Source organism: Mobula hypostoma, chromosome 10 (assembly GCF_963921235.1).
Source record: "Mobula hypostoma chromosome 10, sMobHyp1.1, whole genome shotgun sequence".
Classification (NCBI taxonomy): Eukaryota; Metazoa; Chordata; class Chondrichthyes; order Myliobatiformes; family Myliobatidae; genus Mobula; species Mobula hypostoma.
The window spans coordinates 462,334-478,171 of NC_086106.1; the positions used below are offsets into that span (position 1 = coordinate 462,334).

The 15,838-nt window shown below is 43.0% G+C and overlaps 2 protein-coding genes across 9 annotated transcripts in view; one reads left to right on the forward strand and one right to left on the reverse strand.

The window, feature by feature from the left end:
- The window catches only part of si:ch1073-83n3.2 (uncharacterized), a 173,723-nt gene extending 167,158 nt beyond the window's left edge, over window positions 1-6,565 (forward strand). Inside the window, exon 5 of one of the 2 annotated variants that reach the window (XM_063059844.1) lies at window positions 4,113-6,565. In XM_063059844.1, coding sequence (XP_062915914.1) covers window positions 4,113-4,129 — 17 coding nt within the window. In that variant the 3' untranslated portion in view covers window positions 4,130-6,565. The other variant, XM_063059843.1, reaches the window with a different exon arrangement.
- LOC134352583 (galectin-4-like) overlaps window positions 1-15,838 on the reverse strand; it is a 46,166-nt gene that overhangs the window by 25,100 nt on the left and 5,228 nt on the right. For 4 of the 7 annotated variants that reach the window (XM_063059835.1, XM_063059833.1, XM_063059834.1 and 1 more), the window contains 5 exons: window positions 10,115-10,203; window positions 7,705-7,912; window positions 7,439-7,558; window positions 6,576-6,626; window positions 70-132 (listed from right to left, as the gene is read on the reverse strand). In XM_063059835.1, coding sequence (XP_062915905.1) covers window positions 70-132; window positions 6,576-6,626; window positions 7,439-7,558; window positions 7,705-7,912; window positions 10,115-10,203 — 531 coding nt within the window. Of the gene's footprint in view, window positions 1-69; window positions 133-6,575; window positions 6,627-7,438; window positions 7,559-7,704; window positions 7,913-10,114; window positions 10,204-10,296; window positions 10,316-15,838 lie in introns of those variants that run through there. The other 3 variants (XM_063059839.1, XM_063059837.1, XM_063059840.1) reach the window with 2 other exon arrangements.

Genomic DNA, 15,838 nt, shown 5'->3' on the forward strand with positions numbered 1-15,838 from the left:
CTTTGTACAACTTACTCCAGAGACTGAGGCATTTTCCGAAAACAACAAGTTAAAAATGTTGGTACTTACAGGATTTTTGCCATATAGGCCAGGGACAGTGAAGGCAGGACTGGCACAGACTGGAGATTGGACCTAAAAGAAAATGTAATGTAGTGGAGTTTAAAACAAAGCAAACTTCTGAGAAATGCCATGTGTACACAGCAAATACAGATCTGAAAAATAAATTTAGAGTCAGCTTCTGTTGGCTTTTTGCCTTCATTCATTCCACAGTCAATATCACTTAGATCATATTTCTGATGTTTGGTCTGAACAACAACTTAATACCTTGACCACGTCTGCATTGAGTTGCTGCCACGGGACTGGCTGATAATCTGCATTAGCAAACAGGTGTACCTGATAAAGTGCTCACTGAGTGGAATTATTTACTTAACAGTAAGCCACACAAGTCAATCATTAACTCTCTCCTCAGCCTCTTCTGTTGCCCTACAGTGGAGCAGCTGGTCACTCATTCTTTTAAATTCATATTCCCGGAATCATTATCATGAATCTCTGAATCCTCTCCAATGTCATCACATCCTTTCTTAGATAACAGGCACAAACTGTAGGCTTTATCAGTGCCTTATAAAACCTCAGCATTACATCCCTGCTTTTACATTCTAGTCCTCTCAAAAACAATGCTAACATTCAGTTTGCCCTCCACACCACCGACTCAACCTGCAAGTTTACTTTTAGGGGATCCAGCATAAGGGCTTGCAAGTCTCTTTGCACCATTAGTGCTATATTCTGCCATCATATTTGACCTACCAAAGCAAACCACCTCACACTTACCAGGATTGAATTCTATCTGCCACTTCTCAGCCCAGTTTTACATTCTATCAACGTCCTGCTATAACCTCTGACAGCCCTCCACACTATCCACAACACCTCCAACCTTTGTGTCATCAGCAGATTTACTAACCCATTCCTCCACTTCCTCATCCAGGTTATTTATAAAAATCACGAAGAGTAAGGGTCCCAGAACAGGTCCCTGAGTCTCAAACCATCAGTCTGAGCACGTCCCTTCTCTATCATCTGCCTATCCTCCCTTTCGCACTGTCTCCAAGCTTTCTCTATTTGTGAGCCAACCTCCCTTTCCTTCATCTCTTCAGATCAGTTCCCACCCCCAAGCAATTCTAGTTTAAACTCTTCCCAACAGCCTTAGCAAACCTCCCCACCAGGATATTGGACCCCCTGGGATTCAAGTGCAACCCGTCCTTTTTGTACAGGTCACACCTGCCCCAAAAGAGGTCCCAATGATCCAGAAATCTGAATCCCTGCCCCCTGCTCCAATCCCCCAGCCACGCATTTACCCTCCACCTCATTCTACTACTATACTCACTGTCACTCCATCAATTTAATCATCAAAATTATTGACATATAATGTAAAAAGCAGTCCGAACACTGACCCCTATGGAATACCACTAGTCACTGGCAGCCAAAAAGAAAAGGCTCCCTTTATTCCCACTCTATTCCTCCTGCCAATCAGCCAATGGTCTAGTATATTTCCTGTAATACCATGGACTCTTATCTTGTTAAGCAGCCTCATGTGTGGTACCTTGTCAAAGGCCTTCTGAAATTCCAAGCACACATCCACTGATTCTCCTTCATCTATTCTGCTTGAAATTTCCTCAGAATTCCAACAGAGCTATCAGGCAAGATTCTCCCTTAAGGAAACCATGCTGACTTTGGCCTATTTTATCATTTGCTTCCAAGTACCCCGAGACCTCATCTTCAACATTTTCCCAACCACTTAAGTCAGACTAACTACCCTATCATTTCCTTTCTTCTGCCTCCCTCCCTTCTTAAAGAGTGGAGCGACATTTGCAATGTTCCAATCATCCAGAAACATACCAGGATCTAGTAATAATTGAAAGATCATTAATGCCTCCACAATCTCTTCAGTTACCTCTTTCAGAACCCTGGACTGCAGTTCATCTAGTCCAGGTGACTTATCTACTTTCAGACCTTTCAGTTTCCAAAGCAGCTTCTCATCTGAATGGCACTTCAAACTTCCAGTATACTGCTAGTGTCTTCCACAGTGAAGACTTGATGAAAAATACTTATTCAGTTCATCCACCATTTCCTTATCCCCCATTACTACCTCTTCAGCATTACTTGCCATCAGTCTGATCTCTAGTCTCACCTCTCTTTTACCCTTTACTAGACCAGCGGTCCCCAACCACTGGGCCGTGGACCGGTACTGGGCCGCAAAGCATGTGCTACCAGGCCGTGAGGAAACGATATGATTTGACGATATGAGTCAGCTGCACCTTTCCTCATTCCCTGTCACACACTGTTGAGCTTGAACACACGTGAGGTCATTACCCGCGCGTCATCCATGTCAGCGCAGGAAGGAGATCAACTCCCCGAGCTTGCAAATGACGGCAGGCTGAAAAGTATGTTTGACATAACATCTCTGCTGGCATTCTGGATCAAAGTCAAGGCTAAATATCCTGAGATAGCCATGAAAGCACTGAAAATGTTGCTTCCATTTCCAACATATCTCTACAATGACTGCAACGAAAACTAAATTGTGGAATATACTGGACATAAGGAACCCCCTTCAAGTACCGCTGTCTCTCATCACCTCTCGATGGGAACATCTTGTTGCAGGGTAACAAGCCCAGGGCTCCCACTGATTCAGCAATATTGGTGTGTTGCAATGATTTTATATATTCTTACGAGGAAAATATGTGCTGTGTGTTTAATATCCAAACGTTACTTAAAATGTTATGATGCTATTGACTTATAAGTGACTTATATAGCCATATAACAATTAAAGCATGGAAACAGGTCATCTCTGCCCTTCTAGTCTGTGCTGAACGCTACTCTCACCTAGTCCCACCGACCTGCACTCAGCCCACAACCCTCCATTCCTTTCCTGTCCATATACCTATCCAATTTTTCTTTAAATTATAATATCGAACCTGCCTCTACCACTTCTACTGGAAGTTCGTTCAACACTTACTTCAAGCTCCCCTGTCCTTCCCTGATAATTGATTTATCACTACATTCATGCGAGGAAAATATGCGCTGTGTGATTAATATTAAATTTGTTAGATAAACCCTTTTAGAAACAAAATTGAGTGTATCATTTATCACCTATATTCCAGTTGTGATTAACATCCTCCCCCCCGAACAGAACTGCCAAAAACGATTTGTAGAAAATATCGGCACGCACACGCATGCACACTGGTGCCCGCGCAAGGCTTCATGGTCATTGCAGTCTTTCTCGGGGTAAACACAACGTATTTGACTGCTACTCTTGTCCGTTGGCAACCCTACCCTCCCCCCCACCGCCGGGTTGACCGGTCCGCAAGAGTATTGTCAATAATAAACTGGTCCGCGGTGCAAAAAAGGTTGGGGACCTCTGGTCTAGACAACCGGTTGACCCGTTGGGGCACCCTTTGAGAGAAAGGTCGTGCAGTCTGATGTGATGTGCTTTGGAAATTAAAGAACAAAGACTCCGTTTATTAAAGAAGAAAGACGCGTAGCAAGACAAATATAGCTCCTCCTCATTTAGGTATTTTCTTTTATATTATTGGCTAGCTTGTCTTCATATTTAAACATTTCCCTCCTTATGGCTTTTTTAGATGCCTTCTGTTGGTTTTTAAAAGCTTCCCACCCTTTAACTTCCCACTAATTTTGCTCTATTATATTCCTTCTCTTTTGCTTTTATGTTGTTTTTTATTTCTCTTGCCAGCTACGGATGTGTCATCCTGCTTTTAGAAGCTGCTGAGGATTGTAAATCTAGTCAGCTCCATCTCGGGTACTAGCCTACAAAGTACCCAGGACATCTTCAATTAGCAGAAAGGCAGCATCCATTATTAAGGACCCCCATGCCCTTTTCTCACTGTTACCATCAGGTAGGAGGTACAGAAGCCTGAAGCCACACACTCAGCGATTCAGGAACAGCCGTCCGATTTCTGAATGGACATTGAAAACTTGGACAATAACTCACTTTTGTCAATGTACAGTATTTCTGTTTTTTGCAGTTAAAAAAATCAATTCAATATATGTATACTTTAATTGATTCACTTGTTTATATATTATTTTTATTTTTTCTCTTCTAGATTACAAATTGCATTGAACTGCTGCTGCTAAGTTAACAAATTTCACATCACATGCTGGTGATAATAAACCTGATTCTGATACTGACTTATTCTTCTCAGGGGTGTATCTATCCCGTGCCTTCCAAATTTCTCCTCCAACCATTGCTGTTTTGCCATCATTCCTACTGGCGTCCCCTTCTAATAAACTTTGGCCAGCTCCTCTCTCATGCATCTCTAATTCCCCTTTCTCCCCTTTAATACTGATATATCTGACTTTAGCTTCTCCCTCTCAAATTGTAACGTGAAGTCTATCATATTATAATCACTACAATCATAAGGGTTCCTTTACCTTAATCTCTCTAATCAAATCCAGTTCATTACACACCACCCAATCCAGAATAACCTTTCCCGTGGTGTGCTCAACTACAAGCTGCTCCAAAATGTCATCTTAGCATTCTACAAATTCTCTCTATTGGGATCCAATGCCAACCTGATTTTCCATACCTATCTGTATATTGAACCCATGATTATTATAACATTACCATTTTGACATGCCTTCTCTGTCTCCAGTTGTAATTCGTAGCTGATATCCCGGCTACCGTTCAGAGGTCTGTATATAACTCCCATCAGGGTCTTTTTACCTTGCAGTTTCTTAACTCTACCCACAATGATTCTGCATCTTCCGATCCTATGTCAACTCTTTTGAATGATTTGATTTTTTTTACCTACAGAGCCTCCTCGCCTCCTCTGGCAGCCTGCCTGTCCTTTCATTACAATATGTATACTTGGATGTTAATCTCCCAACTATGACCTTCTTTCAGAAACTCAGCAATACCCACAATATACTGCCTGCCATCTCTAACTGCACTATAATATCATCTACCTTATTTCGTACACTGTGTGCATTCAAATATAACACCTTCAGTTCTGTATTCTTCACCCATTTTGATGTTGCCCCCATATTACACTTCAACTCGTCCAACTGACTGAAATTCTACTGCCTGTCCTTCCTGACAGTCTCACTGCACACTGTATCTGGTTGTATGCCAACTGCCCCACCCTTATCCCTTACTTTGGCTCCTAACCATCTACCAAATTAGCTTAAACCCTCCCCAAAGGTTCAGGTGTAACCCATACCTTCCCCAGAAGAGGAATGATCCAGAATGCTGAAGTCCTGCCCCCGGCACCAGTTCCTCAGCCACACATTCATCTGCAAATCATCCTATTCTTAAATGTCTTAGAAATAGTGTGCTTTGACTTTTATTGATTGGGTGATTTTTGACTGACAATCAGTACATTCAGTCCCGGAGAGGTTCTTAATCGTAAAGTGTGGCAACATCTACGATCTGCCCTCCAACACATCCTTGTACTGTGTTGGTCATTGACACAAACGACACATTTCACGCTGCTTTGATGTGCATGTGTCAAATAGTGACAAGGGAAACTTGACAAGGAGCTTCTTCACTCAGAAGATGGTGAGAGCTTAGAATGAGCTGTCAGTGGAATTGGTGGATGTGGATTTAATGTCAATGTTTAATAGAAATTTGGATAGGTACATGGATAGAGAGCTATGGTCCAGGTGCAGGTCTATGTAATTAAATGGGCCAAAGGGCCTGTTTCTGTGTTCTACGACTCTAAATAAAACTCTACAGAATCCCCCTACACAAACAGGTGGGCTGGGGCAGGCAAAGTAAATGGGAGAGGCTGAGCGGGAGCCCTGGGTGACTGGGTGGAGGTATGTCTCTACCAAAGGAGGTCTAAGGTGTTCCTTCCCTCTGCTAGCCTGCAGGTCACCCTTGGGCAAGGTGGGCTGGGGAAGGCAGAGGATAAGAACTGGGAGAGGCTGAGTGGGAGCCCAGGTAGGTGGTGAGATAAAAAGGAGGGAAGCAGAGCCCCACAGCATAGGAGTAAGGTCAGGCTTATAACAATGTTTCAAAATCCACATCCCAATTCAGGATTGTCAAGTCTTCACTAAATTCAGGCAAGGGGTCCAAATAAGTCTCTGGTCCCTGACAACATCTGGTAATATTAACACACATGTCTACTGACTCTCAAAGGTATCTTCCCACCCTGTCATTTGTCATTTTCTTTACTCGGTTTTTCCTTCTCCACTACATCTCAGCCCAAACTGTCGACTGTTATTCCTCTCCATAGATACTGCCTGACCTGCTGAGCTTCCCCTAACATTCTGTGTGTGTTACTCTGGATTCCCAGCATCTGCAGAATCTCTTGTGTTTCTGGCAATGATATTTAATGCTGATGCTCAGAAAGCTGGAGTGCCCTTGGCCAGGCTCTTCCGTTATCACTACAACACTGAGCTGTGATGCCACATCATTTCAATGAATAGTAATAATGATAGGACATCAAGAGAAACAGATATCTCACCAGGGAAAATGAGCTAACCTATTGTCAACAACCAAGAAGCATGCAGCTAACACTTGGCAGAAGGTATTTTGCAGAACAAGGTAAAACAATGCAACTTACGGTAAAAGACTGACATGGGGTATAAGCAGGAGGAGGATACGCTGGAGTGACCTAAAACAGAAAGAGAGTCAGTGACAGACTGATGGCAACCAGGAGCAAAAACCATCGCTACAGCAAGCCCTGCTTGCTTTTACATGGTGTCCATCACACAAGCAATTATCAACAATGAGGGGCATGTTGGGGCCAGTCAAAGATCTCAGCTTTTTAAAGAAAGGAGCAAGAGCTGGTGGGGTTTGGCTGGAGACATCCACACAAGGAGAGCAGAAATCTCAGAGGGTTTGATGAAGATTGGGATGGAGAAGGGCAAGGTGTTTCAAATTAATTTACAGGAGTAAGGATTGCTAGGAAAAAATGTTCATTCCCGCCCCTAAAGATATTGCAGTCTCCTTCAGAACCTTTTCCCTGAAGGATATTGTGATAAAAATCTGGTTTACCAGACACCAGTTTCATGGGAACTATTGGTAACAGGACGTTGTTCTAAACCTACATAATACAGTCAACTCAAATTAACTTCCACAGCCATTGTTGTGGGTTTTGCATTGAGGATATTTTGCACAGACCTCAGGATTCAAGTAACAACAGTATTTTTCCTACACAGAGAGTGGTGGGTGTATGGAACACGCTGCAAAGTCGGTGCTTGAGGCCGATACAATACAAACATTTAAGAAACTCTTAGACAGGTACATAGATTAAAAAACAAATGCAGGGTTATTGGCTGTGTCAAATGGAAAGATTAGATTGATTATTGAACAGCAGAACATCATTGGCAGAGAGAGCTCCGAAGAGCAGTGGTAGTCCCAGCTGCCTCGGTCTCTGCATTCCACACTTGGTTTGGGCTTGACAAGCAGCTGTGTGCTACCTACATTTGGGTTCATAAAAGTGATGGTGTTCACATGAACATCTCCCGAAATCTTCAGAGTGTCCACTCTGGTCAGGGGCAGCCTGTGGTTGTATTGCAGGAAGTGTTGCCCATTCACAGAAACCTGTGGAAGATAGGAAGGTTATTTACAACACCTCAAGTCATAGAGCTGAACAGCATGGAAACAAAACAGGCCCTTTGGCCCATTGAGCCCTTGCTGACCATTAATACTGGTTATGCTGCAGTTGGAACTGAGGCCATTGCTCATACCTGGAAACCATAGTACTGTGTTTTAAAGATCAGCTCAAAGTATGTCCCAGCATTGATGGGAATCTGCTGTTTCCTCTCTTCGGATCCCCAGCGTTCACACTCCAGCGTATTGCAGACCACAGCAGATTCATCGTAGCGAATGTTGAAGTGAAAGGCAACGTCAGATCTCGGCTTCTCGCAGGAGCCACACATGAAATCCACAGCAAACCTGCAGAACAAAGTTCAGACAGTGAGCCTCCTTTGTCTGTAGACCTCCAACAGTCTGTGTCACCAGAGTAGCCAGTGAACCAGTCATGACGGAAACATGGTCTTAACTGAAAGCTGTTGTGAAAGTTTGAAAGGAATATCTGTGGACTTAAAAAAGTTGATGTGCACTACTGGTATTGGCTTATTATTGTCACTTGTTCAAAGTTCAAAATTCTAAGTAAATTTATTATCAAAGTAGATATATGTCACCAGATATAAGCCTGAGATTCACTTCTTTGCAGGTAAACTCAAAAAATCCTAAATAGAATTACTATAAAAAAATCAATGAAAGACTGCACCAGCTGGGTGTTTAACCAGTGTGCAAAAGACAAGATAATGTGCAAACACGCAAAGATATTAATAAATATCTAAGTAATAAATATCTAGAACATGAGCTGAAGAGTTCTTGAAAGTGAGCCCTTAGGTTATGGGAACATTTCAATGATGGAGTAAGTGAATTTGAGTGAGGTTATCCCCTTTGGTTCTGATGATTAAAGGGTAATAACTATTCCTGAACCTGGCAGTGTGGGTCCTGAGGCTCCTGTCCTGTACCTTCTTCCTAATGACAGCAGTGAGAAAAGAGCATGACCTGGGTAGTGGGGGTCCCTGTGATAATGCTCCGTATAGATGTGCTCAATAGTGGAGAGAGCTTTATCCGGGATAGACTGGGCCATATCTACTACTTTTTGTAGGATTTTTCATTTAAGGGTATTGGTGTTTTCCTATCAGGCTGTGATGTAGCCAGTCAATATACTGCCCATGTACTGAGATGACAGTGAAAAGCTTGTCTTGCATACTGTTCCTACAGATCAGATCATTACACAGTGCACTAAGGTAGAACAAACAAGTTAAAACGATAATGAAGCAGAGTAAATTCTGCATTAAATTGCAATAAATTGGGCGGGGGGGGCAGGGGGCTACTGCACAGGACCGAAAGAAGATACAGGAAGTTGTAAAATTAGTCAGCTCCATCTTGGGTACTAACCTCCGTAGTATCCAAGACATCTTCAAGGAGCAGTGCCTCTGAAAAGCGACGTCCATTATTGAGGACCCCCACAACTCAGGGTGTGCCCTCTTCTCATTGTTATCACCGGGAAGAGGTACAGAAGCCTAAAGACACACACTCAATGATTCAAGAACAGCTTCTTCCCTTCTGCCATCCCATTTCTAAATGGACATTGAACCCATGAACGCTACCTCTTTTTTTTAATACTATTTCTGATTTTGCAGTACTCTTAATTTAACTATTTAATATACATCCAAACGTTTGTATATGTACTTACTGTAATTGATTTATATTTTTTCTCTACATTATCATTTATTGCATTGAACTGTTGCCACTAAGTTAACAAATTTCATGACATAGGCCATTGATTTTAAACCTGATTCTGATTGAGAAGTATTAAAAGCCATAGAAAAAGTGCAATTCAGGTAAACAATAAAGTGCACGATTATTACAAGGTAGATTGTGAGGTCAAGAGTCCACCTTATCTTACAAGAGGTAGTGATTTCTTTTGTGTCCAGGTAGATGCCTTTCTTATATTTGTAACTTAAAAACTGAATTGTCTGCTCTCCTAAGAAAGGTCATTGACCTGATACGTCAACTTTGTTTCTCTCTCCACAGATGCTACCTGACCTCATGAGTGCTTTCAGCATTCTCTATATTTATTTCAGGTTTCCAGCATCTGCAGTGTTTTGATCTTGGCTCAGTACTCAGGTCAGTAAATCACTTGAGGCTGTTTAATAACAAACATCTGAGTGGGTCAGGAAGTATTGGGATTGGAATGGACGTTGGAAGAGAAACGTTAGGAAAGCAAAACAAAGCCCGCAGATTCCTTAAATCTGAAACATAAGCAAACAAAATGCTGGAAACACAAGATTATTTAGCACCTGTGGAGAGGGAAAATAGAGTTAATGTTCCAGTCAAAAATGGATTGATTCATTTCAAATCAATCTACAGTGCGTGTTAGAAATTGAATATATTCTAACCTACAAAGACCAAATGATGGAGAAAATGTGTTCAAATGGTGGATCAGACTCGATGGGCTGAATGGCCTTATTCTGCTCCTATGTCTAGCTGGCAATGATTAGGAGGCCTTAACTTGTGCAGTGAAAAATCTTGCAACCTTTTAAGGCTGGACTGTCAAAGATCTAGTTATCTTACCTCTTTGCATGTCCTGGCACCTGTCCTTGAATTACAACCAGCTTCCCATCTTGAAGTCCACCAAATATACTTCCTGTGAAGGGGATAATCTGAAAGAAGGAATAAATATGCTTAGAACACTTAAAGGCCCCCATATTTCCTCATGATTGTCGTGTGAACATCATCCTCCTTCTCAAAATTACCATTTCCAACGTTCCTCTCAATATATCTCTCCTGTCCCATAAAACATTTGCATACCAACTGATGGCAATCTCGTTGCCAATGAAACATCATCAATAAACAATTGGAGAAGAGGTTGGTTGTGATGTCAACACTTTGGTTACTCATTACCATGAGCAAGTAGATAAACAAAACATTCAATTTAAGAATTAGAGAGTTAGGGGGAATTTCTTGAGCTAGAAAGTGTTGAATCTGTGGAATTCATTAGCACAGATGGCTGTGGAAGCCAAGTCATTGAGTACATTTAAAGCAGAGGTTTATAGTTTGTTAATTAGTCATGGCATCAAAGGTTACGGATAGAAAGCAGAAAAACGGGGTTGAGAACGATAATAAATCAGCCGTGATGGAATGGTGGAGCAGATTCAATGGGACAAGTGGCCTAATTCTGCTCCTATGTCAAGACGCATTGCTCATATGTTACAGAAGATAAGAAATTGAAGCAAGATTTGGACATTCACCCACTGATATTCCTTCAATTATTCAATAGGATCACTGCAGATCATTTTCTATTCAATTTCTAACACGCACTGTCATTTTCCTGCACTAACCCCAGATTTCTTCATTCCCTTATATCTAAATGTCTACCTATCTGTCTTGAATATACTAGGTCACCTCTCAGGTAGAGAAATTTAAAGATTCACCACCCTTTTGTGACCATTCACTTATGGCCCACTCTCCTCTGTCAGGTTCCTGCTTCTTCAGTTCTTTACCTTTTCCAACTATCACCTCCCAGCTCCTCACTGCATCCTTCCCCACCCCCATCCACCTGCCTTCCTCCTCATCTGGCTTCACCTATCACCTTCCAGCTTGTACTCCTTCCCCACCTTCTTAACTGGCTTCTGCCCCCTTCCTTTTCACTCATGGTGAAGGGTCTCATCCCATATCAGCTCTTTATTCCTTCCCATCGATGCTGCCTGGCCTGCTGAGTTCCTTCAGCATTTTGTATGTGTTGCTGTGTAAATATAATCTTTTGCATACAGGTCTGTGAGGTGGAAATTGATGGATGAAAATTCCCAATTAACTACCGCCTCTGAAAGTGGATAAAAGATTCTCCCATTGACTTTTACTGTTAATTCAGGTCGTGGGTGCTTTCACAATCTATGTAGGAAATCTGACGGTTGGTATTGTACTTTGCCTGGGCTTGAACTCACTTTTACCTGTGTCCCCTCCATTACCCGTCAGATCTAGCTTTTCAAGAAATTCCAAAGTTCCCCTTCAAGAAGCACTTGGTGGAGCATTAATAAAGTCCATCGCAAGATCTCCTTCCATTATTCTGTCAGCTGCTCCATGGAGTTTTACACCAGCATCTGCTTTGGCACTTCATTTTCTTGCCATCCATCAAATACCTATATGGGTAATCCCATCCACCAGTAAAAAATTTTACTCCTCATGTATGTGAAGGATGTAAGAAATAAATTCAATTCAATTCAATTCCTGGTCCGTATGCGTCTCTGCCTTGTTGATTCAAGTGTTTCATCAGATGCCTCTTAGACGTGATTGTATCCGCCTCCACCACTTGTTCCGCTTACAAGGGTAAGTGCTGGGAGGGAGATCGGTGGGAAGGGCTGTGGGGGACGAATGGACAAGGGAGTCGCTTAGGGAGCAATCCCTGCGGAAAGCAGAAGGGGGGTGGGAGGGAATTGCATTCGGGGCCCCAGACAATCCTTCTAGGTGAGGCGACACTTCACCTGTGAGTCGGCTGGGGTGATATACTGCGTCCGGTGTTCCCGGTGCGGCCTTCTATATATTAGCAAGACCCGGCGCAGACTGGGAGACCATTTTGCTGAACACCTATGCTCTGTCCGCCAGAGAAAGCAGGATCTCCCAGTGGCCACACATTTTAATTCCACATCCCATTCCCATTCTGACATGTCTATCCACAGCCTCCTCTACTGTAAAGATGAAGCCACACTCAGGTTGGAGGGACAACACCTCATATTCCGTCTGGGTAGCCTCCAATCTGACAGCATGAATATTGTTCTGTTAATGCCCCTCCTCCCCTTCACACCCCATCCCTTATTTATTTATTTTATATTCTTTTTATTTTTTCCCATTTTTTTCCTCTCTCTTTTTCTCCCTCTGTCCCCCTCACTGTAACTCCTTGCCTGCTCTCCCCCCTCCGGGCTCCCTTTCCCCACCTTCTCCCCTGGCTTCCCATCCCATGATCCTCTCCCTTCTCCAGCTCTTAGATCCACCCCTCCCCTCCTGTCTTCTCCTATCATTTTGGATCTCTCCCTCCCCCTCCCACTTTCAAATCTCTTAATATCTCTTCATTCAGTTAGTCCTGACGAAAGGTCCCGGCCCAAAACGTCGACTGTACCTCTTCCTATAGATGCTGCCTGGCCTGCTGCGTTCACCAGCATTTTTATGTGTATTGCTTGAATTTCCAGCATCTACAGGTTTCCTCGTGTCTGAGTAATCTATCAACTTCTGCTTTAAGTATACCGATAGCTAGGCTTTGACCACAGTCTGTGGCAGAGCATTCCACAGATTCACCACTCTCTGGATAAAAGAATTCCTCCTTACTTCTGTTCTAAAAGGTCACCCGTCAATTTTGAGGCTGTGCCCTCTAGATACCCCCACCAGAGGAAACATCCTCTCCACATCCACCTTATCTAGTCCTTTCAATATTTGATAGATTTAAATGAGATCCCCACGCATTCTTCTAAATTCCAGTGAGTACAGGCCCAAAGCCGCCAAATGCTCCACAGATGTTAACCCCTTCGTTCCCAGAATGATTCTCATGAACATCCTCTGGTCTTTCTCCAATAACAACATATCCTTTATCAGATATGGGGCCCAAAACTGTTGACAGTACTCCAAGTGCAACCTGACTTGAGTCTTATAAAGGCTCAGCATTAACTCCTTGTTTTTATATTCTATTTCCCTTGAAATAAATACAAACACTGCATTTGCCTTCTTTACTGAAGATTCAACTTGTAAATTAACCTTTTGGGTGTCTTGCACAAGGACTCCTCAGTCTCTCCGCACCTTTGATGTTTGAATTTTCTCCCCATTTAGACAATACCTGAACTATCGTTCCTTTTACCAAAATGCATTATACATTTCCCAACTGTATTCCATCTACCTCTGTTTTGCCCAGTGTTCAAGTTTATCTAAGTCCTGTTGCAATCGCATTACTTCCTCAGCACTATCTACTCTTCCACCTATCCTCACATCATCAAAGGACAAAGGAGAGGCAGTGGATGACATTTCCTTATCTCTTCAGCCACCTCTTTCAGGACTCTAGGATGTAATCCAACTGGTCAAGGTGACTTATCTACCTTAAGACCTTTCAGTTTGCCCAGCACTTCTTCCTCTGTAATAGCAAGGTCAGGGCATGAACAGATACAGGGAAAGGTATGGGGACTTATTCCTTTGTAATTCATGGTCAGGGCATGAAGAGACACAGGGAGAAGACAGGAGCTTGGGGTTGAGAGGAAAATTGGATCAGCCATGATGAAATGGTGGAGCAGACTCAATGGGCCAAATGGCCTAATTCTGCTCCTTTATCTTATGGTCTTATAATAAATTAAAAAGTAAATAAATAATATGGAGGTCGTATCTTGAAAAATCAGACTCTTTGTACTAAAATAAATGCAATTTAGCATCACACATCTTCCCATGTGCCTTATCTCATCTTCCCATGTTTGCTCTGTGTGAAGGTGCATCCCTCCATATACATATTTACTGCATCCCATTCTCCTGCCAGATTAATTTTAAACCCACCTTAGCAGCACTGGCACACCTCCCTACAAGAATGTTGGACCCATTCCAACTCACATGCAACGTGTTCACCTTCCCTGGAAATGTCCCGAGTAACTCAGAAATCTAAAGCCTCTCCATCTATATCATTTGTTTAGCTGCACATTCGTGTGAGCTATGCTCCTATTGGTGTGTAGCAAAAGTTTTATCAGCACAAGTACACATGTGCACAGGTAAAATAAATACCTTACTTGCAATAGCAACATCAGAATCAGGTCAGGAGCTTTCACAAGAATTAGAGCAAAATAATCTACTGGAGTACAAAATGATCGAAGTGGTCACAGTGTTGCTATACTGAAAGTGAATAGGAAGGTGCAGATGAACCATCCCCCTCTACAAATACATGGCTCCTCTGTAGAGAGTTAAGTGCACTACGTTGCTGGGAGTTCACATCACAGATGATCTTAACTGGCCCCTCAATATCACCTCCCCACCTCCCTGAACAAGAAGGCACAACAGCAGCTCCACTCCCTGAGGATATTAAGGCAAACAAGGTTTCCCCCCATCCCCAATCATCTTAAGTGAATTTTACAGAAGCACCATTCACAGCATCTTGAGAAGCTGCACCTCGATCTGGTCTGGGAGCAGTCGAGCATCAGACCAGAAGTCCCTACAAAGGACTGTGAGAATGGCTGAGAAGATCAGAGGGGTCTCACTACCAACAATTGGGGACATTTAGCTGGAGAGCTGTGTGCACGGGACCTTAGTATTATCAAGGATCCCACCCATCCATCCAGCATCCCCTTTGCTTTCTACCATCACACAGGAGACCGACGCATAAAGACAAGAATGGTCAGGATGGGAAACAGCCTAACACTAAGCCTAACTTTGCCGCATCACATTTGAAGTGACCATAAGACATAGGAGCAGAATTAGGCCATCTAGCCCATTGAGTCTGCTCCGCCATTCAATCATGGCTGATCCCTTTTTTTTCCTCCTCCTCAACCCCATTTCTCAGCCTTCTCCCCATAACCTTTGATGCCATGTCCAATCAAGAACCGATCAATCTCTGCCTTAAATACACCCAATGACCTGCCCTCCACAGCCACATATGGCAACAAGTTCCACAGCTTCAGCACCCTTCGGCTAAAGAAATTTCTCCGCATCACTGTTTTGAATGGATGCCCCTCAATCCCGAGAGTGTGCCCTCCTGTCCTGAGTTCTCCCACCATGGGAAACATCCTTTCCACATCTACTCAGGTTTCAATGAGATCCCCCCTTATCCTTCTAAATTCCAGTGAGTACAGACGCAGAGCCATCAAACGTTCCTCGTATGATAACCCTTTCATTCCTGGAATCATCCTTGTGAACCTCCTCTGGACCCTCTCCAATGCCAGCACATCTTTTCTAAGATGAGGAGCCCAAAACTGTTCACAATACTCAAGGTGAGGCCTCACCAGTACCTTATAAAGCCTCAGCATCACATCCCTGCTCTTGTATTCTGGACCTCTTGAAATGAATGCTAACATTGCATTTGCCTTCCTCACCACTGACTCAACCTGAAAGTTAACCTTCAGGGTGTTCTGCACAAGGACTCCCAAGTCCCTTTACATCTCAGATTTTTGGATTTTCTCTCTGTTTAGAAAATAGTCCACACAGTTATTTCTGCTACCAAAGTGCATGACTATGCATTTTCCAACATCGTATTTCATTTGCCACTTTCTTGCCTATTCTCCTAATCTGTCTAAGTCCTTCTGCAGTCTACCTGTTTCCTCAACTCTACCTGCCCCTCCACCAATC